At 42.4% G+C, this 26,831-nt stretch overlaps 1 protein-coding gene across 1 annotated transcript; it reads right to left on the minus strand.

Annotated features, from left to right (window-relative positions):
* Positions 1-1,757: 1,757 nt before the first annotated feature.
* Positions 1,758-17,989, minus strand: ccdc97 (coiled-coil domain containing 97). The gene is made up of 7 exons (XM_028462814.1): positions 17,637-17,989; positions 16,516-16,707; positions 16,269-16,428; positions 15,167-15,255; positions 14,357-14,537; positions 13,042-13,165; positions 1,758-1,975 (listed from the first exon to the last, which is right to left on the minus strand). The coding sequence occupies exons 1-7, from the start codon at positions 17,793-17,795 to the stop codon at positions 1,846-1,848; spliced, it is 1,035 nt and encodes a 344-aa protein (XP_028318615.1). The 5' UTR covers positions 17,796-17,989; the 3' UTR covers positions 1,758-1,845.
* Positions 17,990-26,831: the final 8,842 nt, after the last annotated feature.

Consider the following 26,831-nt stretch of genomic DNA (forward strand, 5'->3'; position numbering starts at 1 on the left):
TTAGTGGGAACGGAGAGAAAAGGAATTAATCCCACACATTTATAAACAGATAAATCCTGATAATTGCACGAACAAGAGCCAGAAAAAAAAGGAAAATATTAGCATAGAAAATAAAATGCATATTAAACATTTATATAATCAACCATGTTCCTATGCCCATTACAAGTCAAGTTAGTTTCCTTCTTTATTTGTGTGATGTTGGAGTATGATAGCTTTGTTAGTAACTGTGTTTAGTAGGTCTGCTGTCAGAGCTTCTCAGTGACTTCTTTAATTTAAGGCATAGCTGGGTTTGTATTAGACTGTCTGCAGTCTGAACACTATTCTGTGCTGCACTGATGGCATTCTCACTGGTCGGAAACCAACAAGCACGTTCTGATAAAATGTCCCGGACAGTTTCTTACAGATGTTCTCAGGAAGTACACTCTAACTCCAATTCACGACCTGTCCAGTTTGTTATCCAACAGCAAATATCGTAAGACTTTCACATGTATATTTAATTATAGACTCACAGTGAAGGACGGCATTTTATAAACTATACCAGAAAAGTAAAACTCTTTTCATTTTTCAGGCCACAGTCAGACCAGCTTGTTTTCAAGAGGCCCAGACCACAAATGGTTAAAGTATATTACTAAAATAAATGGCATTTTAAATGCGCATTAGTTTACATATAAAGATTCAAATCAGCAAAGCATTTAGTGACAACTATATAGTGCTAATGTGAATAAAGTTTTGACTAATATTCATTGTTTTTCCTGTCATTTTTACTCACAAATCACTGCAAACTTCTGCTGTTGGCTGAATGGATGCTTTGAAGACGTTTTCAGGATTCTGTAAGTGACTATTTTAAAATGTTCACCAACAGCAAAATCTAACCTAAATAATAACTAGTCTGGGACACTGACGTTCTATCTCTCTATCCTGTTCTGTTGGTCCTTCAGTCCACTAACCCCAACCAGTCAAAGCAGATGGCTGCCACCTCTGAACCTGGGTCTGCTGGAGATTTATTCCTGTAAAAAGGGAGTTGTTTCTTCCCACTGTCGCTAAATGCTTGTTGATGTGGATCTTGTTGGGTTTTTTCTTTCTGATTATGAATTTAATATTTTTTTTGATAAGCGCATTGAGATGACCGTTGTAAATTGCACTATACAAATAAAGTTGAATTGAATTTGACTAAAGCTGTAGGAACTATATATATATATATATATACACACACACATACAAATACAAAATAGATAGATAAATAAAATAGAGAGGGAAAATGAGAGAAAAAAATAATTAAATAAAAATAAACAAAAATTATAAATAAATGGAAGGGGGATCAATGATTGTTTCAACCTAAAGCCCAGCTCCCAGCTGAACTGATGGGGCCAAGCCAACTAAAAAAATCAAAAAATCAACTAACCAATCATTTTTTGTTTTTGGATTTCCTTTCCTGAACAGAAAACTCAATGGCCAAAACATACACTGACCTAGATCCTTAGGCTAACATTAATTTATTCTAAATTAATATATTGAAGACAAAAATCACTCTTTCCTACATTTGCATTCAGATAATCAAAGACACATTTGAATGGATCTCTTAATTCATTCCAGGCAGTGAGTAAACCTAAGAATGATATTTGCTGACTCACTAGTGTCAACTGAAGAAACAAAAATTTAGAACCAAATATTTTAAAGCAGATGAAAGAAGAATACATATTAAAAATCTTAATTTTAAAGATGAGTGTAATTGGGGAGAAATTACCACAAACATCAAGTTGTAGTTTTGTGTTCTGACATTTATTTAGAAAACAGAAAACAGTCTGTATTAACAGTTAAATCGCAAAGTGTGGGTGTGGAAATCTTTTAATCTGTCATTTCTTCCTCCTCTGATTCGCCATCTTCCTCCTCTTCGTCATCATCATCAAAATATTTATCCTCCGCATCTCTGCTGACGATGTCCAGGTTATCGTAATCTGGGTTTTCATCCACCTCGCTGTAACACAGGCCCACACATGTTGACATTGTCAAATTATCGAAAACTTCACATAAAAACAATGAATACATTTAAGCATTTAATTAGGGTGACCACATGTTGATTTCCCATAAAGAGGACACTTGGGATGACCTTGACATAATCAAAGTATTCTAGTTTTCTAGAAACTACCTTGTAATGACAAAATACAATATAACAGATAAAAAAGTTATTGTCAATAAGGGTTAAAAATTGATTTCCCCCTTTATAACAAACACTTAAAAAAGGACTAAAGTCAATCACCTTTATTATGCATTATAACAATCTGTCCTTGAAAAAAACTCATGTATACCTTCTAAAAATCTCTCAACCATTGAAATAATGAGAAACATCTCCTAGAAAGAAAATAAATGGGGGAAAAAAAACTCAAGGTCTACAGAAATACACTTAAAAAAAATAACTGAAAGTTTAGATCATATGGTCCCATACTGACTCTGAGCTTTATTCTGTCTGTTGTCATGGAGACGGAGGTGATGAAGTGAAGTTCAGATTAATTTGAACTACATTTGAAATTTCACCTTAACTTTCTACATTCTAAGTTTCTCCCAGTGGCTCCTCTGTTTTCAAATCACTCTCTGAACCTCCATGGAGGTTTTATCATCCAGGAACATCTTCCTGCTGATATTTTTTTAATAAATCCACCATATTTGGTCTCTTTAAATCAATCTTGGACTTCAGTCTCTCTTCTCTTTTCCTCGTGTGCGATGTTATGGTCAATTATTATATTCATCATCATATCCTCAAATGTATGTTCATGTGTACAATTTGTCATGTTTTAATACATGACGACTCCATTACTCATTACACTTTTGAACATCTGATTAAACAGTACAGATCGTATTATTCTCAGTGCAGCACAGTCTCTGCCAAGGCCAGAATCTCTGCTCACATGCAGACATACACTGACGCACACACTTATCAAGACAGATAAAGACTGGAGCCAAACCTTCTCATAACATCTTCATCATCCTCCAACATTTCCACTATGGGCATCTGACTCCCTCCCTTTTGTCTCTCACTGTTGGGACCTTTTCTTATCTGTATAAAAAGCTTAAGCTTTGAAACTGTTGGAGCGGGGCGCGGCACTTCCTTCGGACGTCCGCCTGGACGGACGCTAATTTTGTTTCATTTTGTTCCATCTTGTACCTTTTTTCTTAGTTTAGAATAAACATTTTTTATATAAAATCATCAATGCTTCTCCTGGATTCCATCATTCAACCAGAGCAATAAATCATGTCTTCAAATAAGGTCAACCGTAAATTCTGCCGTAACAATTGGCGTCGACGAACTGAATCCATCTTCTGCTCTGTGGGGCGTCGATCGTGGACCAGCACTGGGTCGACACATTTGAAGCCCCGGGGCTGGCCCGCGGTGGTCCGCCCTCGGACAGAGACTGGAGCACGAACCATCGGTTGAACCTCAAACACCAATTCGGACTAAGGTAAAGCTGCCTTTATAAATATATATATATATATGTAAATTTTCATTTACATATATATATATTCGCTCTGTGTTGATTTTTTTTGGAACCAGTCAAGCATTGTATTGATTTTCAGCTTTGAGCTTTGATTGTGATCCTCAGCTGTTCTGTGTTTTGACAGTGAATAGAGAGAAGGGCTCAAATGGTTGAGGTTCTATGCTTTTTAATGCTGTAGGTTCCCTCTGTTTTTCTTCGGGCTCGGATATTTTGTTTAGGCATAAAATACGGCTGGTCATTATTTACTTTGGTTTTGTTCGGACACCCACAGACAGCCTGTGAGGTCCTGACCATAGATAGACGGGCAACCAAAGTTTCCAAAACATCCCAGCGGTGCCATGATCTGAGTTCACCTCTGTACCGAAAGATTAAAACCCCGAACCTAACCTAAATTGTGTTTCTGTGAATCAAACAGATGAACAACCCAATAAACAAATAATATATGCATACGCATATACAATCTTGGTATGATGTGAACTCAGATCATGCTTTCAGGCGAGTTTTACTTTTTTTTATCTTTGTTTTTATTTTGTTTAAACGTGGAATCAGATTTCTCCCTTTGGCTTGGCTTTCCTTTGAAAGGGAGAGAAAGACAGAGAGCCAAACACACACACACGTCGCTGCTGTGTTTTTCTTTTTTTTTTGGACGTGTGAACACACACACACACACACACACACACACACACACACACACACACACACACACACACACACACACACACACACACACACACACACACACACACACACACACACACACACAGAGAGCGAGAGGGAAGCCCGCGCACGCACACGCACAGGCACGCGCACGCACAGAGAGCCACACCCAACAGAGAGAGAGAGAGAGAGGTGGCGCCCCTCACTGGCCAGTTTAGTGCACTACACACTTGTGACAGAATAGTGCCATTACACACAGACACTATTTTTATTTTAATTTTAAATTTTATTTTGATTTCATGTTTGATGGGCAACACACACTCAAACACACACACACAGATGAATACAGTATTTCATTTTATTTTATTTTAATATTACTGTTACCATCATTATCATTTTTTATTATTTAAATTGTTAGTTTCTGTTGGCTTTGTGGTTGTCCCCTGAAGAAACGACATCTTCAATGAAAGAATGAAATCACCTTCAACTCTTACGCTAATGAAATGTCAACATCATTCAAAGGACCAAGCATCAGAAGGAAATGGACAATCAAAGGTGTGTGACCTTTCAGGACTCAAGGACTCAACTCCCATTCAGCAAAGCAATGCTGAAATAACTCGCTCAGTCCCAAGTCAACTCTTCATCGTCTATGAATGGGCCGCATGCCAATGCCCCATCATCAAAGACTGAGAACCTGTGGGCGTCGGAGTGGACACTCCCCCCACCAATGAGTTGCGAGTTAAACGCCACGACTACTGCCTGAATGATGGGCAGCAACTGCAGACTGGTCACACGTCTGCTGGAAATCTTCACCAAAAAGACACTGTTTCAAAAGCCACAAGGATACCAAGCAACAAGAAGTCCACCACAGCCTTTGGTGGTAGTGCTAAATCACTTTAGCCTTGAACTTTGGCATGGAGGGGGACAACTAGCAAATAGCCAACAAGCTTCTCCTTCGCACAATACTAACCCCTCTATCTTCTGACTGTGCACTAGATTATTTTGTTTTCATTTATTCTCTCACACGCAGACAGACCAGACATACAGTCACACACCCACATTCACAACTATGAGAAACACAGGACCACCAGAACTTCACACAGAACCCTTCTGTTTGCCACATGAGATCAAGTGTGCCCATCATTTATCTTTGCTTTTATTCATTATGTTGCTCATTTATTTACACTGCTTTGGCCTTTATGAGAAAACAACAAACAAAGGGGAAGAAAATAGTGTTACTGATAAGGTTGTTTTTGTTTGCTTTTCTTTCATTTATTTTCTTGATTGAGGGGAGGCCCCCCACAATGCAAGATATGGTTACATCCGCTGAAGACAGAGCCCTCTGTTGCCTCAGCTTTTGGAGCTGAAGTTTTAATTTTTATTGGCCATGATTTTTTTGAGCTCACACGTTTTTCTCCTTTGTTATTTCTGAACGATTCTTCTTTTTCTCTTTTGTTTTTACTCAATTTCAGGAAAATTGAGACAGAGATTGAGGACTGCAGCCTCAACAAGTTTAAATTTTGACATTTTTTTGACCGATACCCTCGTAAACAATCTGTACCTTACCCTTTTTGAAGCTGCTTGCGACAGACAGCCTAGTTCAACATTCATTGTTTTCATTTTGCGCGCCTCCCCCTTAACCGCGTCGGACTGTCTGGCCGGCCCAAAGCCACTCGACAGCAGGGGGGGGTACCAAATTTTTCCTGAGAAAAAAAAAAAAAAAAAAAAAATGTCCCAATAGTTGCTATGAGTACATAGGCAATTACTTTTCAAACAAGAAGTCCTGGTTTAATGTGCAGAAAAAGGATAAACCTTGCTAGGGAAAGCGCTCTTTGGGGGATAGCGGTCCACCTGATTTGATACATGCTTGGTAACCGAATACCGTTCTGAACAAATTTCTACGTTCCCTTAGAGTGAGGGTTATTAGAGGTTGCGTGCTCCGTCCAATCTTAGAGGTGCCCAATAAAAGTCCTGACAGTTGTGCGATGTTTTCCTTCAGTTTGGTACTGTTGTGAATTATCTCCCAAACTCTTATTTTCAAGAGCGGTGGTTGAGCCCCGCTGATTCAGAGATTGTTTTTATATCTTTGGAGACGGACGGCGGGTGAGTTTTCCTTCGGTTTGGTACCGAAGGTTGTGTTTTCCTTCAGTTTGGTACTGTTGTGAATTATCTCCCAAACTCTTATTTTCGAGAGCGGTGGTTGGGCCCTGCTGATTCAGAGATTCTTTTTTACATTTCTGGAGACGGACGGCGGGTGAATTTCCCGCGGTTTGGTACCGCGGTTGAGTTTGTTGAGTTAGACACGGCTGTGCTATTCCTGCCTGATCAGCAGATGAGCAGACTGTCAGTACCACGGGCGATAATCTAAGACTCCGCCAAGGCGGAAGTAAAAAGGAGCGTACCTCTTAGTAATCAGACGATACCAGTAAAAAGCAATTAATTAACACTAAAAGGTTGCCAAGCATGGGGGGGCAATAAGAGCTCATTGACCCTGAGAGATGAGGTGGACTGGCTATCGCCACTGGTGGGTTAGATGAGACCTATATTCCACTTAGACACTATGCAGCAAAACCTTGTGAATGCATGGACGTGAAAATTGAGGCATGAACGTGTGCGGTGCATGAGTGACTGAATGATGACACGTTACGTATGCCTGAGAGAACCGCGTTGTGAGTGCGAATGTGCCGTGGACGTGTCATTGAGTGATTGACCGATGAATGGCTGTTTGACTACACATGTTCCTCTGTTTCACCTTCTTTTCCTCCTGGGTTCTGATGCACTTGATCTTCTCCCTGTTTTTGCCAATTATGTAGTGGGGTGTTCAGAAAACACTGCTGCTTGTTAAAAATTAAGGTTTTAGGCCTTGGGCCCTCTAAAAAGTTACCAGGTTTTAAAGGTTTTTTTCTGGGTGTTTAAAAACACCAAACGACGTTTTTATATATGATACCACTTTCAGTGGAATGACTGGCTTTGACCTTGACTGACCTTACTGTTCATGTTCAGTGTCCATGTTTTTTGTTGTTATATGTGTATACTCGTTGTGGTGTGCACTTGTCTACGTCTTCGTCTTAGTTGTTGTTATTATGTAGCTTTTTCCAAAATACAGGTCGCTGTAAGGAGACGAATCAGATCCAACTAAAGAAAAGAGATATTTTAAATTATCCAGTTAAGTCTTAATGGTTTGCTCTCTTTCTGTTTCTGAGTGTTTCCTAACAGAATGCCACCGCCTTCTCGACTCCGATCCTTCCTCTTCGCCGCCATGCCTGGTCACTGCTTCTTATGATGAAGGATGAGAATTAAAGGGAAGTATTGTCCATAACTGTAACTGGGAAGCAAAGGGGAAATAGATTGAAATAGACACGTGACAATATGACATATTGTGGATGTTCTAACATAATATCTATTCCAGAGACTACAGCGACTTCCAATCCAACTGCAAAAGTGGGGACAGATCTTCAAATTTCCAAAAGGAGCGTACAGTTGACCCAGGCTTTGACCTTTTAAGGCTGAGGAGGAGGAGGTCGAGGAGGTTGGAGGGCACAAAGGCAGGCGGACACAAGAGAGAGGAAAACGGAGACACATCCAAAATGATCAGATAAGTGATTTTCCAATGATATTTATCATATGGTTTTAAGAATCCAAATGTATTCTTATGTAAAAAAGGGAAGGGAGCGGGCCAACGTCCCTCTGGTTTTTTATTTATATTTTATCATAGGAAAATATACATCAAACCCTCCAACTATTTTCTTCTTGTTCCACCAGCACTTAGCGTGCAAGACCATAAAACACCTTCACTGGGTTTAGACACTTTTAAGGGAAAAATTAAGTGTTCTCAACATTGGGTTGGTGGCCCAATCTGGGTCGCCTGAGATTAAAAAAAGGGTCCTCCTGAAATTCTTGATAATTGATTGAAATAAGAGATAGTTTAAAGTTGAGTAACTTCCAAGCATTTAAGGAAGCTCTCCAAACCGTGCTGGGGCTCGTCACCCCTACGAATGGGATAAATACAGAGAGCAAAAGACAATATGATTGTTCGACTCAACTTAACTTTAATTCTGTCTAACCTTAAAGGGCCAATAATCTTGCTAAACTCTGGTTCAGACACAGAATAGGAGACACTTTTGCCACCAATTGACCTTCAAAATTAAGTAAATTACATCTCAAATAATAATTATGAGGGAAATGAATGAAATAAATGAACTGACAAATTCAGCTCTATAAAAGAATTAGGCTATGTGAATAGGTGTGGAGTGTTAACATTATTCAGAATAAATAAAGGATAGAATAACATTTCTCCTTCACAAATAAGAGATAGCAACGAAAAATGAAACAAACAATTTAAATAAATAAATAACATTATTTATTTATTTGGTTAAACTCATTTAGCTTTCTCACATCTCCATGTCTCCCAATTGTATGTATTCATCTTGAGAAGACATGTAACCACACTCCACACTTGTCCGACTTGCATGTCCTTCTCCGTCCGACTTGCATGTCCTTATAAACAGTGGTTCTCAAATTGTTGCTTCTCACCAGGTAAGTAGATGTACCACAGATAATCACTGCAACTCCAGCTATGCTTCTTCTTACTCCAGGAAAAGAAAATCGAATTAATACTTCCTGCTTTTCTTTCAGCCTCATATTTTCCCACTCGCGTGCGAATGGGCTACAGAGCTAGCATGGCTAAAAGCTCACTAACCCACACCTAACCATTGTGTGATTGTGCAGCAGCACCTTTTAGGATCTGAAAAGCTCTCAGATCCTGACCTCTGACCTGTCTCTGCCTTCCTGGCCATACTAACTATTCATTTAGTTAGTTAACCAAACCTAACACCCCTAAACTTTTATTCTATTCTATTCTATTCTATTCTAGTCTATTCTATTTTATTTTATTTTATTTTATTTTATTTTATTTCATTTCGTTTTATTTTATTTTGTTTTGTTTTGTTTTGTTCGGTTTTGTTTTCCCCCCCCCCCCCCTTTTTTTTTCTGTCCAGGTACCAGCTAAAGCCTACCAGGTACCAGGTACCAGCTAAAGCCTACCAGGTACCAGGTACCAGCTAAAGCCTCAGTAGTGGGATCGCGCCTGTGTTCAGGTACCAGCCAATCCCAAGAGTTCTGTTTCGGTGTTTTTCCCCCTCTTCTGTTCAGGTACCTTCCGATCCCAAGAGAGGTTGCCAGGTGTGTGGAGACTACCCTTCCTCAGACAACAACCAATCATCTACAACGCCGACCGGAAACGAACGACCCACACGGCAGTGAAGGTCGCGGAGCAGGCAACATGGATCCAAGATGATTGCCGACACCAGCTGATGCTGAGACGGAGGCTGACCGAACAATGAAGGGGGAACCGACAAGGCCACTGAGACACACACACAAGAAAACTCTCTAGAACAAGGGCCTAGCTTTGTTTATAAGCCACACCAAATGCTCATAGCTAGGTTGAGGGAGGACAACCTCACACCTAGCTGCAGGAATACAGTCATAAACCCTTCTGCTACGATTGAGAAAAATACTCAAGGTTCTTCACTCATGATGCTATTGGTTACCCCAGTTACCACTGAACTCAGCCGATGAAGACGAGTGATGTCCTTGATGCAAATGATGATTTTTGCTTATCTAGATGTAATAAAGGATGATTTTTGATGATTCATGCCATTGATAATAATGATGAAGTTTTTTTTAAGGTTTATTTCCACATTTTTCTTGATATATCTGTGCCTCACAAAAGAAGAATATATCCAATGTATGACAATAAGGATGCTAATGGTTAACCCTGACAGACAGCAAAGGTGGAATATAATAATTTTGTTTCTTGATTTGGTCGTTGAGGCGACCAAAAGTGGGGAATGTTATGGTCAATTATTATATTCATCATCATATCCTCAAATGTATGTTCATGTGTACAATTTGTCATGTTTTAATACATGACGACTCCATTACTCATTACACTTTTGAACATCTGATTAAACAGTACAGATCGTATTATTCTCAGTGCAGCACAGTCTCTGCCAAGGCCAGAATCTCTGCTCACATGCAGACATACACTGACGCACACACTTATCAAGACAGATAAAGACTGGAGCCAAACCTTCTCATAACATCTTCATCATCCTCCAACATTTCCACTATGGGCATCTGACTCCCTCCCTTTTGTCTCTCACTGTTGGGACCTTTTCTTATCTGTATAAAAAGCTTAAGCTTTGAAACTGTTGGAGCGGGGCGCGGCACTTCCTTCGGACGTCCGCCTGGACGGACGCTAATTTTGTTTCATTTTGTTCCATCTTGTACCTTTTTTCTTAGTTTAGAATAAACATTTTTTATATAAAATCATCAATGCTTCTCCTGGATTCCATCATTCAACCAGAGCAATAAATCATGTCTTCAAATAAGGTCAACCGTAAATTCTGCCATAACAGTGACCATTTCGTCAAAGCAGCATCTTTAATAATTCCGTCAGGTATGAGTAAAAGTACATAAAGAGCAACCCATTGCCTTTCAGAAACTGGTGGGATTTCTCAGATAAAGGCAATATTAGTGGAGTTAGTCATTTAATTTAACGTGATCCTCTAGATGCGTTCAGGATCCCTGGGAAACTGTAACATTTTGATGAGTTTGTGAAATCCGTCCAGACAAGATGTGAAAAAAAGACATGTCTGTGTAAACCAGGACGTATGGTCACCCTAATTTAATCCAAAAGTCATCTTTTCTTAGGACTGCACGTTGTACCAGTAAAATTAACAGATTGTGGGATCCTTATTGTCACACAATGTTGCAAGGCTAAATAAAACCATTGATAAACAGAAATATTCTGATAAAATGTAGAAACAATCAGAAGAATTTGAAATCTCATGCTCAATTGTGCCGATAAGGTAGTTGTGCTAGTTTTCTAACATTTCACCTGCCTATATACTAGAGGTGTGACGATACACTCAGCTCATGAGACGAGACGAGATTTTAAGAAAACTACAAAGACAAAATATATGACTGGATCAGCAGACATTTATTTAACTGAGTTGCACTTGCATTTTGACATTTTTTATTATAACTCTTTACATGCACGATCTAAGCATTAGCTTATAATAAACTTCTTCTTCCACAAATTGAAACAAAAACTAAAATGTATAAAAGTTAAAATAAAATGGATAAAATAAAATTATATATATATATTTATTTTTTTTTTGAAGTGCAAACAATATTACGTGCAATAAAAAACCAAAGTTCTACTCTGTCAATACAAATAAAGGAAACAGAGCCTGACCAAGTATGTCATTAACTGCAACTACACAGCAATGTTCTTTTAACTGTTCATAAACAACTTCTTCCACAAATTGAAACTAGAACTAAAATGTACCTCTTCTTCTTTTCCTTCTCCTGCTTTAGGTTCTGGCAGGCCATTACTGCCTCCACAGGCCACAAATGGAAGTTTGGATCGCTCACAAAAAAAAAAAAAATAAATAAATAAAATCTTGCGAGGCAGATTTTTAACGCGACGGGAAATATCGTCAAGTTTAATCTCGTCACACCTCGAGAGCAAAGAAAACAACGTAACTGTTGAAAGTGTGGGACCATTATAAACTAAATCGGACGCAACACAGTACAATGCGTGTACTGCAAGACAAAATTAGCTTTCCATCACAGCACTTCTTCAATGCCAAGCAGAACCAACAGGTTGGTCTAATGTTAATGTCGTGTTCATTGTTAGTGTACATTGTGAAAGAATAGTTGTAGTGGCCACATGGCGAGGTATTATGTGAAAAAGTGTATTTGTGAAGTGTTACACAGAAAATAAAATGCTACAGTTACTATACAAATTATTATGATTGTGACACACACATACTCTCTCTTTCTCCCGCATGCACGCACGCACACACGCGCAAACACACGTCTCACAGACACACGTCACACACACGTCACACACACGCACACACACGGTATTTAAAATAAAAAAAAATACTAAATTAGTAAAATAAAACAAAACCCAAACAATATTTATACAAAAAGTACACAAAACGACAACAGAAATGCACAAAAATATACAAAATGACAACAAAAACCAACAAAATACTAAATATACACACAAAGGCTCTGAAAACACACAAAATGACTCCTAAAAACATACATTACAAAAAATACACCAAACAACAAAAAATATGAAAATGAGTTTAAAAAAACCCCACAAAACTAAATATTTATACAAAAAATGCACAAAATGACAACAGAAATGCACAAAAATACACAAAATGACAAGAATCACACTACAACGGCAACAAAAAACAATAATTATACAAAAAATGCACAAAAAGACAACAGAAAGATATAAAAATACACGACTCCAAAAAAACAAACAACACAGAAAAATACACCAAATGACAAAAATATAAAAATCAGTAAAAAACAACAAACTAAACAATATTTATTAAAAATGCTAAATATGGACAAAACTGAATTCATTAGCATATATATTTATTCACTGAATTTGTTGTACAAATCAATGTTGTTTTTTTGTCAACCCACAGTACATCACAGCAGCGCACAGACAGACAGGTCCCTCATGCACCGTGGAGGAAGCTGCAGGTCTTACCACATGGGTTATAGCAGTGGCTACACCTGTTTTACTTTTTTTTTTTTTTATTATGATAAACCTAAGGAAATAGTTTGTATTGTATTGTATTGTATCGTGTTGAAGTTTTGAAAAAGGAATAACTGACAATTGCTTACTCAGGTCTTTCATATTTCATAACACACTATTGATATAGTTGTTTACAAACATAAAAGTGTAATTTATCCGATTACTTGATTAATCGATGAAAAAAATCGACAGAATACTCAATTACAAAAATATTCAATAGCTGTAGCACTACCGTAAACACAGGCTGAGGATCAGGCTGACCTGTAGTTGAAATCCTTGTCTTTGCCATCCAGAAAGCGTTGGTGCATCTGACTGATGAACTCCTCCCTAAGCAGAGCCTTCTCCTCTGGAGTTGGATCTACCTCCACCTGTTGAGCTCCGTTATCTACAGTAGAAATGAAGTAGTCAGAGTAAAGCTCCAACATAACGGGGTATTTCTTCAAAGTGTTCTTACCCAAACCATCCGTCACCATGCAGGCTTTTCCCATTTCATCAAACTCTTCTCAGCTTGGAGCTCATTGGCTCAGCCAAGCCAGCTGACAATGTGTACGACTTTAGAAGACCAATGAGATCGATCACAGATTTAATGATTAAAGACATGAGGGAGCATGCGCAGCATCTTTTCCAATAGAAACCAATGCGTATTTAGTTGTAAAATGTCAGAGTAACTGCCCTCTAAGGGTTGAACGCCAGCTATTACAATTTAATTTTGCTATTGGCTGAGACAGATTTGGATTATTGTGCATCACTAACAGAACCGTTGGCCCCGCCCCTCCTATAAAAGCTGAGAGGAGGGAGGAGGGTTTCCTCCAATCACAGCTCGACAATACACACGGAGCAACTGAGCAACTTCATCCTGAACTGCGATGATGTTTTTGACTCTGTGCTTCTATAAAGAGCAAATTCTGCTCTAATCAGAGGGTTCATTAAGCTCTGTGTGTGTACATACAGACACCTCATGTGTGTATTCCCGTCTGTCTCTGCGTGTGCGCGAACATGCGATGTAGTTAGTGTTACGTGTGTGCGTCTTTGTGTGTGTGTCAGCGGCGCTCCAGCCTCTGCTCAGCTACTGTGCAGCGCTGTGACTGGGTGTGTCTTAACTGCTCAGGAGCCCCGCCCATAATCCCACCTAGTGGCAGGTCAGCAGAAAGCAGGGGTTTAGTTAGTCTTTAAGAAGTTTCTGTGGTTTGAACATTTTAAAAGTGAAGGGCTGAAGTTGGTGTTTTCTAGTGAGAAAAAGTATAACAAAAGTCTTTTTTACTCCTTTTTCCTTTTGTTGGTCTTTGTTGAGTGTTTTAAAACATCACAGAATGAATTTATTCAAATTAATGGTGGTTATGTGGTTTCACGTGAGTGCGTCTGCAGCTTAAGCCAAGCCTGCTGCTTAAACCTGGTCAGGAGTAGGTTTGACCACAGACCGTGTTACTATGGCGACTAAGATGTTTTCTCTTTGATGAAACGGATGTTCCAGTTAGAACCTGCTTTAACGGAGCCGGACTCTCAGGTTAAACCTGGATTTAACCCTGAGCTGGGTTTGATGAAATACCCCCAGGATTAGATTGATCTCCTGTCTCACCATCGTCTTCATCTTCCTCCTCCCGTGCGCCCTCCTCCCTCTCCTGCTGCTCCTGCAGACGGTTCTGAATGAGTCGCTCCTGATAGGAGTCAAGGAGAAGGTGGGCGAGCCCTCCCGTTCCTCCTCCTGGTGCCCCCGGCTGCTCTTTATCCAGCATCGCCTCCTGGGAGTGCTCCAGCACCTAAGCAGCAGTAATTCAAGCTTTTAAAAGAGTTAATGGCCCTCATTTATCAACCTTGCGTGAAAACGGGTGTAAATTTGAGTTCAAATTTGGTCGTACGACAGGACCAACGTGTGATTAAAGGCTCAAACATACTCGGGCGGTCTCCACGGCGTTGTAGTTTCCATTAAAATCCTACATGTCCCGAGATTCTTAGCGCTTCTCTGTAGTCCTTGTACTCTGTTTTAAAGGTGTCGCTACTGTCGTTCTCAGTGTGTGTCTGCTTATGCTTAAATGACAGCTGAAGTTTGTTTAATACTTAATTTTCAGACTCACTCACATTTTGCTGCTGCACCACAAATCCACACACTCAGATTATCGTACACGAGGTCAGACCTGACGTGATTGTACGTCACAGTTGATAAATACGAATGCTTGCGTGAATGTGGTCGAACACACGTTGTACGCTCAGATCTGAACGTACGAACGGTTGATAAATGAGGGCCAATGAGTCCAACCATCTTTGACACGATGATAGTGAGTGATCAACGCAGGGTACACCCCGAACCAGCTTCTTGGACGGAATTCTGGAGCAAACTCACATATACTCACGATTATGAAGACTAATCAGGTATAAAAGTCAAACTAACCTCCTCATCCGTCATGTACTGGCCAATGTACTGTTCATACAGCAGCGGCTCCCGCATCCGCATCTGTTGGTCACTGAAATACTGACCCCCTGTAAGAGCACGAGTGATCAGTTGAGAGTGATGACAGCTCAGCGTTTCACATCAAATAACCATGGAAAGTGAACCACAAAGGGAAAAAAAAAAATCACAACTTCACAAGTTTGACGTACAGGGTTTTAAAATCACTGGGTTAGAATTAGGGTTGCATCATGGGAACATTTCCAGTAAATTTCCATAAGCTCTGCAATTTTGGGAATATTTACCGTAAAAATATAAACTTTTCATGAGAATTGTCTATTGGAATTGAGCAGAAATTTGGAGTAACTTTTAAATAACTGACGCTGATATTTTAGATGATGCTAAAATATATTTTTTAAGAACTTGTAGAACACTGGTACATAAAAAAAATTTAAATAAGTTGCATTAGAACATCTGGGGAATCCAGCACTCACAATAAATGCAATTTGTAAATAAATTATGTGAGTTTTAAACATTTTTAAAAAAAATTTAAAAACATGAAAATATTAACCGTAAAACTAAGGGACCTGCCTAACAGAAAAAAGCTCAAACTACCAAAATTTTGTCTTTTTACGCCGTGACGTCATCGTTGAAGGACTTAAAAGTAACATTTTTAAAATGTAAGGAGTAGAAAGTACATTTGTTTAAAAAAGTAAGAAGTAAAAGTTAAAAGTCGCCAAAAAATATATACTCAAGTAAAGTACAGATACCAGAAAAAACTGCTTAAGTACAGTAACAAAGTATTTGTACTTCATTACTTGTCAACCCTGATTTTTAACCAGCTGTCCGCGGCCCACTTTTGTGTCCCGACCCACCAGTTGAGAATTGCTGATTTAGACCACTTAAGGAAGTGATATTTGATTTGATCAGGACAGTGGGAAGAGGGTCCAATGAGCACATTGAGGGTCTCATGTTGTGTATGAGAATCTGAATCTGTGTGGGGAGGATGACCTGAGAGATCAAAGACATGTTTAAAAAATCGTATGCAATGTAATACTGTATGTGTGTGTGTGTGTGTGTGTGTGTTGCTGAATGGTGTCCTCACCCTGCTGCAGAGCTCTGAGGGCAGCGTAGCGCTGGTTCTTCACTCTGGTCCTGGTGGTGGATCCTGCTGATCTTCTCTGGATCACTTTACTGTAGTGCTGGGCCCGAGGGTCTGAGCTGACGTGGGAAAACGCCGACAGGTACTGTGGCTTCAGACATGCCTAGGAAGCAAAGGAACACACTTCTTTTCACAACCTTTTTTGAATTGAATATGTGTGATTATTACTGATGTGTGTGTGTGTACATACATGGTACCTCTCAAGGAACACCAGGGGCCGGCTCTGGTACTGCTGCAGTAGCTCCACTCTACGCTCCTCTAAGGTCAGCTCAGCGTCTCCCACCTGCTGACTTTTCACCAGGCTTCCACTGCAGGCTACTACCTCGATCATTGAGTTCACAAAACTGGACTGAGATTGGTTTAGAAGCTCTTTGGTCACCACCTGAAACACATTTAGGCAGTAACTGACCTGAGACTATTGTTTTCTACTGTGTAGTAACTCCTGTCTGAGTCATTTATATCATTTCAACAAATAGCAAACACACTGTATGGATTTCTTGAGATATAGACAATTTAGTGAGAGGGGTATGTGTTGATTTTCATGCGTCGTTATTTTTCTTCCATTTTCAGCTTCCAATATCTCAAGAACTACATCATGTAGGAAACTGTAATTTGGTATAGTAATGTAGCTCCACCTACTCTCTCAGAATATACATAAAGATCTGCTATACGTCCTATCTGGTGGACATGCCAGCTCCTCAAAATTGGAAAACAGTTTTTTGGGGTTTGTGGCTAAAAACTAATAAACAAGTGATTATAAAACAAAGAGGCAAGCTGCAATGGCCTCATGTAAAGGATTTTCAATATTCATTGAAAATTTACAAAAAATTGTTTTATATCCCAAGAAAGAGTAATCATTATACTATAAATTAAAACAGAGATCATCATTTTTTTCCTAACATTCCCACATGCAGTTATGAACCTATGGAAATAATGAGAGGATTTTTTCGGATTTAGAGAGACTGTCACCCAAGAAGAACCAATGCATACATGTAACTAATCATCAGATGATGTCAACAGTTTATGTACATAAAAATGACAGGGAACAGAAGCAAATGATAAGTTGTTTGCTGAAGACCCAAACCCTGAGGAGCTAGCATGTCCACCAGATAGGATATATGTCAGAACTTTTTGTATATTCTGAGTGAGTAGGTGGAACTGAAATTGCAGTTTCCTATGTGATATAGTTCCTGAGACACTAAAAGCTGAAAAAGGAAGAAAAATAAGAACACACGAAATCTATTGAAATGACATGAAATGACCTAAATCTGGTATTTGGAGTCACGCAGCCTCATGGTGCTAATGTCTCACCTGTGGTCGCTGCAGACTGTTTTCTAAGAACCAAACATCATCCTTCAGAGGCTGAACCGCCTTGGTCTCTGTTAACGAGTCCCGGTCCTCTTCATCTTCTCCACCTGCAGCTGTAGGCTCAGGCTGAGGTTTAACCGGAGACTCGATCTCACCCCACATAACTCTAATACATTACTTATGAAGTGACCTCAATTCAAACAAAATACCTGCATGGAATCAACGAGTTTTGCTTTGTAAAATAATAACTCATGGCTTTAAAATGAGATATGAAGACATTTTAAAGGATGTTTTTTTAACCCGTCACTGCTTTAGCTTAAGACGCCACCGCTACGATGGTCCGTCAGTATTATTGTTCCGCTGTGCAACAACTAAATGTTCCCCATCTTCTACCGCCACCTACTGTACCGGAGTATGTAGCTGAGCTTATGTCACTATTCACACTAAAAATAAATAATAATAATAATAATAATAATAATAATAATAATAATAATAATAATAATAATAATAATAATAATAATAATAATAATAATAATAAACTAAATCCTAATATATCTATGGAAGCCCGTTTCCGCCACTAAAAAAAGAGAGAGAAACAAAGTCATAATTATGAGATAGAAAGTCATAATTATGAGAAAGAAACCTTTTTGGTACATCCATCTGTACCCATGGCACTGACCAGAAATCTCCATTTGTTGTTCAATATATCGTGTTACTTCAGCCACATCAGTTTTATCCTTTTGACGCCAGAATCTCTTTTTCCTTTTTCCTTAGAATCCTTTCAAGGGTGCATTTACTGAGCATAATTCCATGTGAATTTGCAAGCAAACAAAGTATTTCATGATTTGTAAAGCCCTGTCTAGTCTTCGATAGTCTTATCAGCCATGTCTCAGCGTCAGCTACTCACCACGTGAGCTGCTGTAAATGTGTTAAAGTATTTCATAATTATGACTTTACTAACTCATAATTATGAATTTCTACCTCAGAATTGTGACTTTCTTTCGCATAATTATGACTTTACTAACTAAAAATTATGACTTTGTATCTAATAATTAATACTTTCTAACTCATAATTATGACTTTCGGTTGTGATTTATTTATTTATTTATTTATTTTTTTGTGGCAGAAACGGGCTTCCATGTATATCTCTATATTTTTCAAGTATTCTATCACAGCTTTCTGTGTTTTCTTGATTCCCTCTCCTGTTGTTCCAAGTAATCCCTCAATGCTCCATTTCCTCCCTGCTCTCTTAACTTCTGATTTAGCCTTAATCTTTCTTCTCTGTATTTTGTGCAATGAAACACTATGTGTTCAACATTTTCTGTGACTTTACATTCCACACATTCATCTGTTTCCCTTTTACCTAACAAAAACATTGTTTTATTCAGCCCTGTATGATCAAACCTCATTTTAGTTAAAATTGTGTCCTCTCTTCTAATTTTTCTCTGACAAATTTCAAACATTAAATCTTCTCTATCAGATTTCATATTTTGGATACTATAAGGAGCTGCTAATGAATCACAACAACAAACTATAAAAATAGCCATAATTTTTGCCGTATAAACTGACAACTGATCAGGTAATTATTAAATCGGGGCTTTCGTCTTTAATTGGCCATGTAATGTTGTAACGATTCACCTGTCTTTTCCAAGGCAATAAAGCTACAACACACTTTCAGGTCACGGACGGATCGGTCTACCAGCAGGGATGAAAGCCGACACACACATTAACACATAAAATAGCTTTGGCTTATAGGTATTAGCCTTGTATTTCGGGCAGTTCAAAGCACATCCCACCCCAACGCTCGAGCGTAAACCCATGTACAACCAAAAACCAAACACAAAACTACGCCCTATGGCGCGAGAAAACTAGAGTTTATCAGTCCATCAAAAGTCCATGCACGCTGACGTCCAAAACCCCGATGCCTTGCTCCCACCGCAGGCTCGGTCAAACACCAAGCAGCTGCCCTCCCGTGCATCCGAAGTCGAACCAGATGATCCCAGCAGCTCCGCGAAGTCTTGTCCTACCCGTCAATGGATGATCGAGGAAACCCAACGGTACAATCCACAAAGAGGTATGCTCCACGGTATTGCAGCTCTGAGCAGTGTGTCGTTGGCGGGTGACGTCACAACACTAAGCGCCTGGCGCCCGCGACCTGATCACCTCATATAGGCGTGACAGCTCCCATTCACAATTACAGCTCCATTAATAAAACAGTACTACGAAAGAAAATGACCAAAATTAAATGATTTTATATCCACTGTGACCAGGTTCTGCACAATAAATGACATTTAAAAAAGGGTTGGCTCATCCCTGCTGGGTGACACACACGTAGGGACCTATGCGGTCCTTACATTCCCCCCCCCCCCAGCCAGCGGCTTATCAGGACCGAAGAAGGGCTTCATGTCGACTACGTTAATAGTGTCCACCTTCCCCTGATCTGTCATCCAGCGAACTTGGTAGTTCACAGGGCCTAATTTCTTCTCTACTCTAGCAGGCCCTTTCCATCGAGGCGCAAGTTTAGCAGAGAACTTAACGGAAGCTTTGGACAGCGGGTGCGACCTAACCCAGACCAGACTACCAACGGCAAAGTGTACATCCCTGCGTCGTGCATTGTAGTACCTGGCTTGTCTATTTTTGGACACGCCCACATGTTTTTCGACCTCCTCCCGCAACTGTGTGTGTGTTTGAAGGGTGAGATATGCAGATGTGTATGGCGCTGGAGCTCTGTGCACTAGTCTCTCGAGTGGCCCCTTCAGCTCTCTTCCCAGGGTCAGCCTGGCAGGCGTGGCCCCCGTGGTTTCATGCACAGCGGTATTGAGGGCCAAACGGAACTCAGGTAGCCACTTGTCCCAGTCCTGGTGATGGTTTCCAACATAGGAGGCCATCATAGTTTTCAGGGTGCGATTGACTCTTTCTGTCATGTTGGTTTGGGGGTGGTATGCTGTGGTGAGTTTTTGTGTCACGCCCCATGTTTCACACACTTGGGCCATCAACTGACTCGTAAACTGGGGTCCCCGATCCGACACCATGAACTTGGGAATTCCCCAGCGCGTGAAAATCTCATTCTTGAGGATCTTGCAGACCTTGGGTGTCTTTGCATCTTTCATGGCAAACACTTCAACCCATCTGCTGTAGTAGTCCACCACTACCATCAGTATGGAGTTTCGATCTTTGCTGAGGGGGAATGGTCCCATGAAGTCCACCCCAATCATCTCGCCTGGGTCTTTCACCTCCGACGATTGGAGGAGTCCAGCTGGTTTCTCATTGGGGCTTTTGTACTGCTGGCATGTACTGCAGATGCGAACGTAATTCCAGACATCCCTTCGGACCGTGGGCCACCAAGCCACCTGAAGAACCTTCAACAGCGTTTTCATCCTACCAAGATGTCCTCCGAAGGGACTGTCATGGAAATACGCCAGGAATTGGGGCACCAGCGCCGCAGGCACTACTAGCTGGTAGTTGTAACCCCCATGTTTGGATGGTACCCCCCTATACCACACACCCTGCTGGAGTTGGCAATGAATACGGCCCGGACTGGGTTGGTCTGTAGAGGGACCGAGCTCTTGACAGGTGGGGTCCAACTTTTGAGCATCAGCTATTTCTTGGAGTGATCTTGGTAGGTCAGCCCAGTAGGTCTTGGGAACGGCTAAGAGGACTTGCCCTTCAGAACCTTGGGGTGCACGTGACAAGGCGTCAGGTACGATATTACAGCAACCCTTTTTGTAGTGCACCCGAAAGGAAAATGCCTGGAGGCGCAGGGTCCATCGTGTCAATCGCGACGATGTTTTAGGGCAGTTGAACGCCCAGGCCAGGGCGCTGTGGTCGGTGTACACATCAAAAATGGTCCCTTCGAGGAAATGTTTCCACTTCTCTACAGCCCACACCACAGCTAGGCATTCCTTTTCAGCTGTGGAATAGCGCACTTCAGCACCTTGGAGAGCTCTTGAGGCATAAGCTATGGGTCGCTCCTCCCCATCAATACTTTGCATTAGCACAGCTCCCAGCCCCTCATCGCTTGCGTCGCAGTGAACCTGGAAACTGTGGTGAAGTCGTGGCTGTGCGAGGACTGGAGGTGATTGCAATAGGAATTTGAGATGGTTGAAGGCAGCATGGCAGGCCGAGGACCACTCCCAAGGTATGTCTTTCTTTTTTAGATGGTTCAGGGGAGCGGCGATGTCTGCCAGCCTGGGGATAACTTGTGATACCAGCCGACCATCCCAAGGAACCTCTGGAGGCTTTTCAGGTCGGTTGGAGGGGGATAGTCTGTAATGGCTGAGACCTTCGCTGGATCGACCTCTACTCCTTTGCCCGACACCAGATGTCCCAGGAAAGTGAGCTGGCTTTGGAGCAGGTGACACTTTTTTACATTCAGCGTCAGGTTTGCGTGGTGAAGCTTGGCGAACACAGCTTCGAGATCGTGCAGGTGTTGTTCTTGGGTCTTTGAGAACACAATTATGTCGTCGATGTATACAAAACAGATCTTTCCCCTGAGGTCACCCAAAACGATCTCCATCAGACGCTGGAACGTGGCCCCAGCATTGCGTAGACCGAATGGCATGACCTTGAACTGGAACAGGCCAAGGTGAGTGGTCATTGCAGTCTTTAGTTTACTCTCTTCATCCATAGCCACCTGCCAGTATCCGCTCTGGAGATCCAAAGAGCTGAAATGCTGGGCGCCTTGCAGGGATTCTAAGATCTCGTGTATTAGGGGCATAGGATAGGCATCATGCTGTGTCTTGGCATTTAGGGCTCTATAGTCCACACAGAACCGTGGGGTACCATCCTTCCTCGGTGTGATGACCACAGGAGAAGCCCAGGGGGAGGTAGATGGTTCGATTACATTGTTCTCAAGCATCTTCTGAATCTGCTCCTCAATGACATTTCGTTTCTCTGGGGACACCCTATAAGCCCTCCGTCGCACTGGCATCTCATCTGCTGATACTATTTTGTGCTTTATCACCTCGGTGGTCCCAGTGGTCACAGTCCAAACAGTTGGCCACTTCTGCAGCAGCGGCCGCACCGCCTCGGGCTGGGAATCTAGGAGGGGGATGACAGATTGGTCGCCCTTGGGAGTTGTCACAGCCACATAGAAGTGCACCGAAGGGGCTTGGTGATCCCACTGAAGATTCAATCTTGACTTCGGGAGAAATGTGTATTCCCTCCCTCCTGGCATGGTGTACCTCCTGAGGTGTGGTCTCAGGGTGATCTGAGACATGGTCATGAAGTCGAGACCGAGCAGCAAAGGCATACACAGGTGGCCATCAGCTAGAACATGGACTGTGAGCGTACCGTGGAACTCATTCAGGGTGAGGAGCAGGGTAGCCTTTCCACTAGGTTTGTTCTCCTGTCCATCAGCCATAACGAACCTTGGGATTTCACTCGGGGCTAGGATCTCGCCTTCCTTTCTCACAGCCTTCCATAAGGTGTGGCTCATCAGGGAGTAGGTACATCCTGAAGAACCTTCAACCTTCAACAGCGTTTTCATCCTACCAAGATGTCCTCCGAAGGGACTGTCATGGAAATACGCCAGGAATTGGGGCACCAGCGCCGCAGGCACTACTAGCTGGTAGTTGTAACCCCCATGTTTGGATGGTACCCCCCTATACCACACACCCTGCTGGAGTTGGCAATGAATACGGCCCGGACTGGGTTGGTCTGTAGAGGGACCGAGCTCTTGACAGGTGGGGTCCAACTTTTGAGCATCAGCTATTTCTTGGAGTGATCTTGGTAGGTCAGCCCAGTAGGTCTTGGGAACGGCTAAGAGGACTTGCCCTTCAGAACCTTGGGGTGCACGTGACAAGGCGTCAGGTACGATATTACAGCAACCCTTTTTGTAGTGCACCCGAAAGGAAAATGCCTGGAGGCGCAGGGTCCATCGTGTCAATCGCGACGATGTTTTAGGGCAGTTGAACGCCCAGGCCAGGGCGCTGTGGTCGGTGTACACATCAAAAATGGTCCCTTCGAGGAAATGTTTCCACTTCTCTACAGCCCACACCACAGCTAGGCATTCCTTTTCAGCTGTGGAATAGCGCACTTCAGCACCTTGGAGAGCTCTTGAGGCATAAGCTATGGGTCGCTCCTCCCCATCAATACTTTGCATTAGCACAGCTCCCAGCCCCTCATCGCTTGCGTCGCAGTGAACCTGGAAACTGTGGTGAAGTCGTGGCTGTGCGAGGACTGGAGGTGATTGCAATAGGAATTTGAGATGGTTGAAGGCAGCATGGCAGGCCGAGGACCACTCCCAAGGTATGTCTTTCTTTTTTAGATGGTTCAGGGGAGCGGCGATGTCTGCCAGCCTGGGGATAAACTTGTGATACCAGCCGACCATCCCAAGGAACCTCTGGAGGCTTTTCAGGTCGGTTGGAGGGGGATAGTCTGTAATGGCTGAGACCTTCGCTGGATCGACCTCTACTCCTTTGCCCGACACCAGATGTCCCAGGAAAGTGAGCTGGCTTTGGAGCAGGTGACACTTTTTTACATTCAGCGTCAGGTTTGCGTGGTGAAGCTTGGCGAACACAGCTTCGAGATCGTGCAGGTGTTGTTCTTGGGTCTTTGAGAACACAATTATGTCGTCGATGTATACAAAACAGATCTTTCCCCTGAGGTCACCCAAAACGATCTCCATCAGACGCTGGAACGTGGCCCCAGCATTGCGTAGACCGAATGGCATGACCTTGAACTGGAACAGGCCAAGGTGAGTGGTCATTGCAGTCTTTAGTTTACTCTCTTCATCCATAGCCACCTGCCAGTATCCGCTCTGGAGATCCAAAGAGCTGAAATGCTGGGCGCCTTGCAGGGATTCTAAGATCTCGTGTATTAGGGGCATAGGATAGGCATCATGCTGTGTCTTGGCATTTAGGGCTCTATAGTCCACACAGAACCGTGGGGTACCATCCTTCCTCGGTGTGATGACCACAGGAGAAGCCCAGGGGGAGGTAGATGGTTCGATTACATTGTTCTCAAGCATCTTCTGAATCTGCTCCTCAATGACATTTCGTTTCTCTGGGGACACCCTATAAGCCCTCCGTCGCACTGGCATCTCATCTGCTGATACTATTTTGTGCTTTATCACCTCGGTGGTCCCAGTGGTCACAGTCCAAACAGTTGGCCACTTCTGCAGCAGCGGCCGCACCGCCTCGGGCTGGGAATCTAGGAGGGGGATGACAGATTGGTCGCCCTTGGGAGTTGTCACAGCCACATAGAAGTGCACCGAAGGGGCTTGGTGATCCCACTGAAGATTCAATCTTGACTTCGGGAGAAATGTGTATTCCCTCCCTCCTGGCATGGTGTACCTCCTGAGGTGTGGTCTCAGGGTGATCTGAGACATGGTCATGAAGTCGAGACCGAGCAGCAAAGGCATACACAGGTGGCCATCAGCTAGAACATGGACTGTGAGCGTACCGTGGAACTCATTCAGGGTGAGGAGCAGGGTAGCCTTTCCACTAGGTTTGTTCTCCTGTCCATCAGCCATAACGAACCTTGGGATTTCACTCGGGGCTAGGATCTCGCCTTCCTTTCTCACAGCCTTCCATAAGGTGTGGCTCATCAGGGAGTAGGTACATCCTGAATCTAGGACTGCGTCGCCCTTGGACCCACGAATACTGATTGGCACTACCAATAGGGACTGCTCGCCCACAGCCGTGGCAAGGTCCGCCCCAGCATTCCGACCTGGACCATGGTCCGATTTTTTCCCCGCTTTTTTAGGGGGGTGGGTCTGTTGAACGCGGCTCCAGTAGTCTCTAGTGTTACTCCAGTCCTTTTCAATGAGCGAGCCCACCTTGACCAGCTGCTCCACCGTGGTCACTGTTCCTCGTAACCCGCTAGCCAGCCTTGGATTGCATGCACTGAGGATACGATTCACAATATCTCCCTCCAACATGTCTGGTCTCCACTTCAAGCAGAGGGCCCGATGATCATATGCAAAGTCTCTCAGACATTGGTTTGGGGCCTGGACGTTTGCTCGGAGCTGTTCCTCGATTTCTGACTGATAGTCCGAGGGCAGGAAAGCTTCGAGAAAGGACTTCTTGAATTGTTTCCAACTGTTTATGGTGTTGCGAGCAGCTACCCACCAACTCCGTGCCGGACCCTTTAAAACAGCATTGAGAGTACCCATCAGCTCCGCATCACACAAAGGCCGAAGGGCCAAGAAGTTTTCACACTGCTCGATAAAGTCCATGATATCCGCAGAGCTCCTGGATTCACCAAACTGGGGAAATTCCATCCGGATGGGCGGTAAAGCAGGAGTTGTTGGGGGTATGGAGAAAGTAGCGTCACTAGGTGTCTGGCGTCTGAAGGACGTAGGGGCGACAGGTGTGGAGTAACTGGCGGGTTTCCACGTCAACCGACTTTTGGCGAGGGTTTGTTTCAGCTCTTCGCTCCACTTTTCATCCCTGCGCCGTAGGCAGGCTGTGACCACTTCGTCAAAATGTTGCATCTTAGCGTCCACGTACTCTTTTAACTCACTCCCTAACCTCTCCATACCCGCTCTCAGGCCATCTTCTCTGCTGAGGGTACTGTCCACCGCCTCTTTAAGCCGGACCTCCAGATTGTCCACCGTCTGCTGTAGGGCCTGGAGCTGCTCCCTTACAGCCTCTGTGGCCTCTGAGCCTTCATCATTCTCTTCCTCAGCTGTGACTGTATTTTGCTCTTGTTCATTGGACTCATTTAAATACATAGTTTCGAGTTGGCTAATGAGCTCTGGTACCCCGTCTTTGGCTTGCCTAACGGTGATATGGCGGTACGGGTCGGTGTTGGCGTCTACTACCCTTTCCCCTTCAGTCTCTTCGGGGTCCACCAACCCCCTTTCTGGTGGCAGATCTTCCATTATTCAATCCAAATGCGCCAGGAGACTGTAGATGTGAATAGGGAACGTGTAGAGGCTAGGTTTGCTTATAAGAATGGGTTTTGAGTTTGGTTCCCAATTTATTTCATTGTTGTAATTTTAATTTTTTTTTTCCCTTTTTTATTCTTATTATTTTTATTAGTTTATTAGTTTTTTTTTTTTTTTTTTTTTTTTTTTAAGAGAGTGAGTGAGTTTTGCAGCGGTTCGGGCTTATAATTGTGCGCGGGCGTACGTGAACCGAAACCCTATGCGCATGCGTGCGTAAAACAACCGGCCTGGACACTAACCCCAGCAACTCTATCCGCTAAATGCAATGCCGTGGACTTGTTCTGTAGGGAGTTACGCCATATTTA

Source organism: Gouania willdenowi, chromosome 12 (genome assembly GCF_900634775.1).
Source record: "Gouania willdenowi chromosome 12, fGouWil2.1, whole genome shotgun sequence".
NCBI classification, from domain to species: domain Eukaryota; kingdom Metazoa; phylum Chordata; class Actinopteri; order Blenniiformes; family Gobiesocidae; genus Gouania; species Gouania willdenowi.

Bases quoted from the DNA above. Each gene is read 5' to 3' on its own strand.
- ccdc97 (XM_028462814.1), bottom strand. From the start codon at position 17,795: ATGTGGGGTGAGATCGAGTCTCCGGTTAAACCTCAGCCTGAGCCTACA. The intron at 14,538-15,166 runs GTTAGTTTGACT...ACTGCTGCTTAG, and splicing joins AGTACATGACGGATGAGGAG to GTGCTGGAGCACTCCCAGGA. The intron at 13,166-14,356 runs GTGAGACAGGAG...TTTCTACTGTAG, and splicing joins GGAGGAAGATGAAGACGATG to ATAACGGAGCTCAACAGGTG.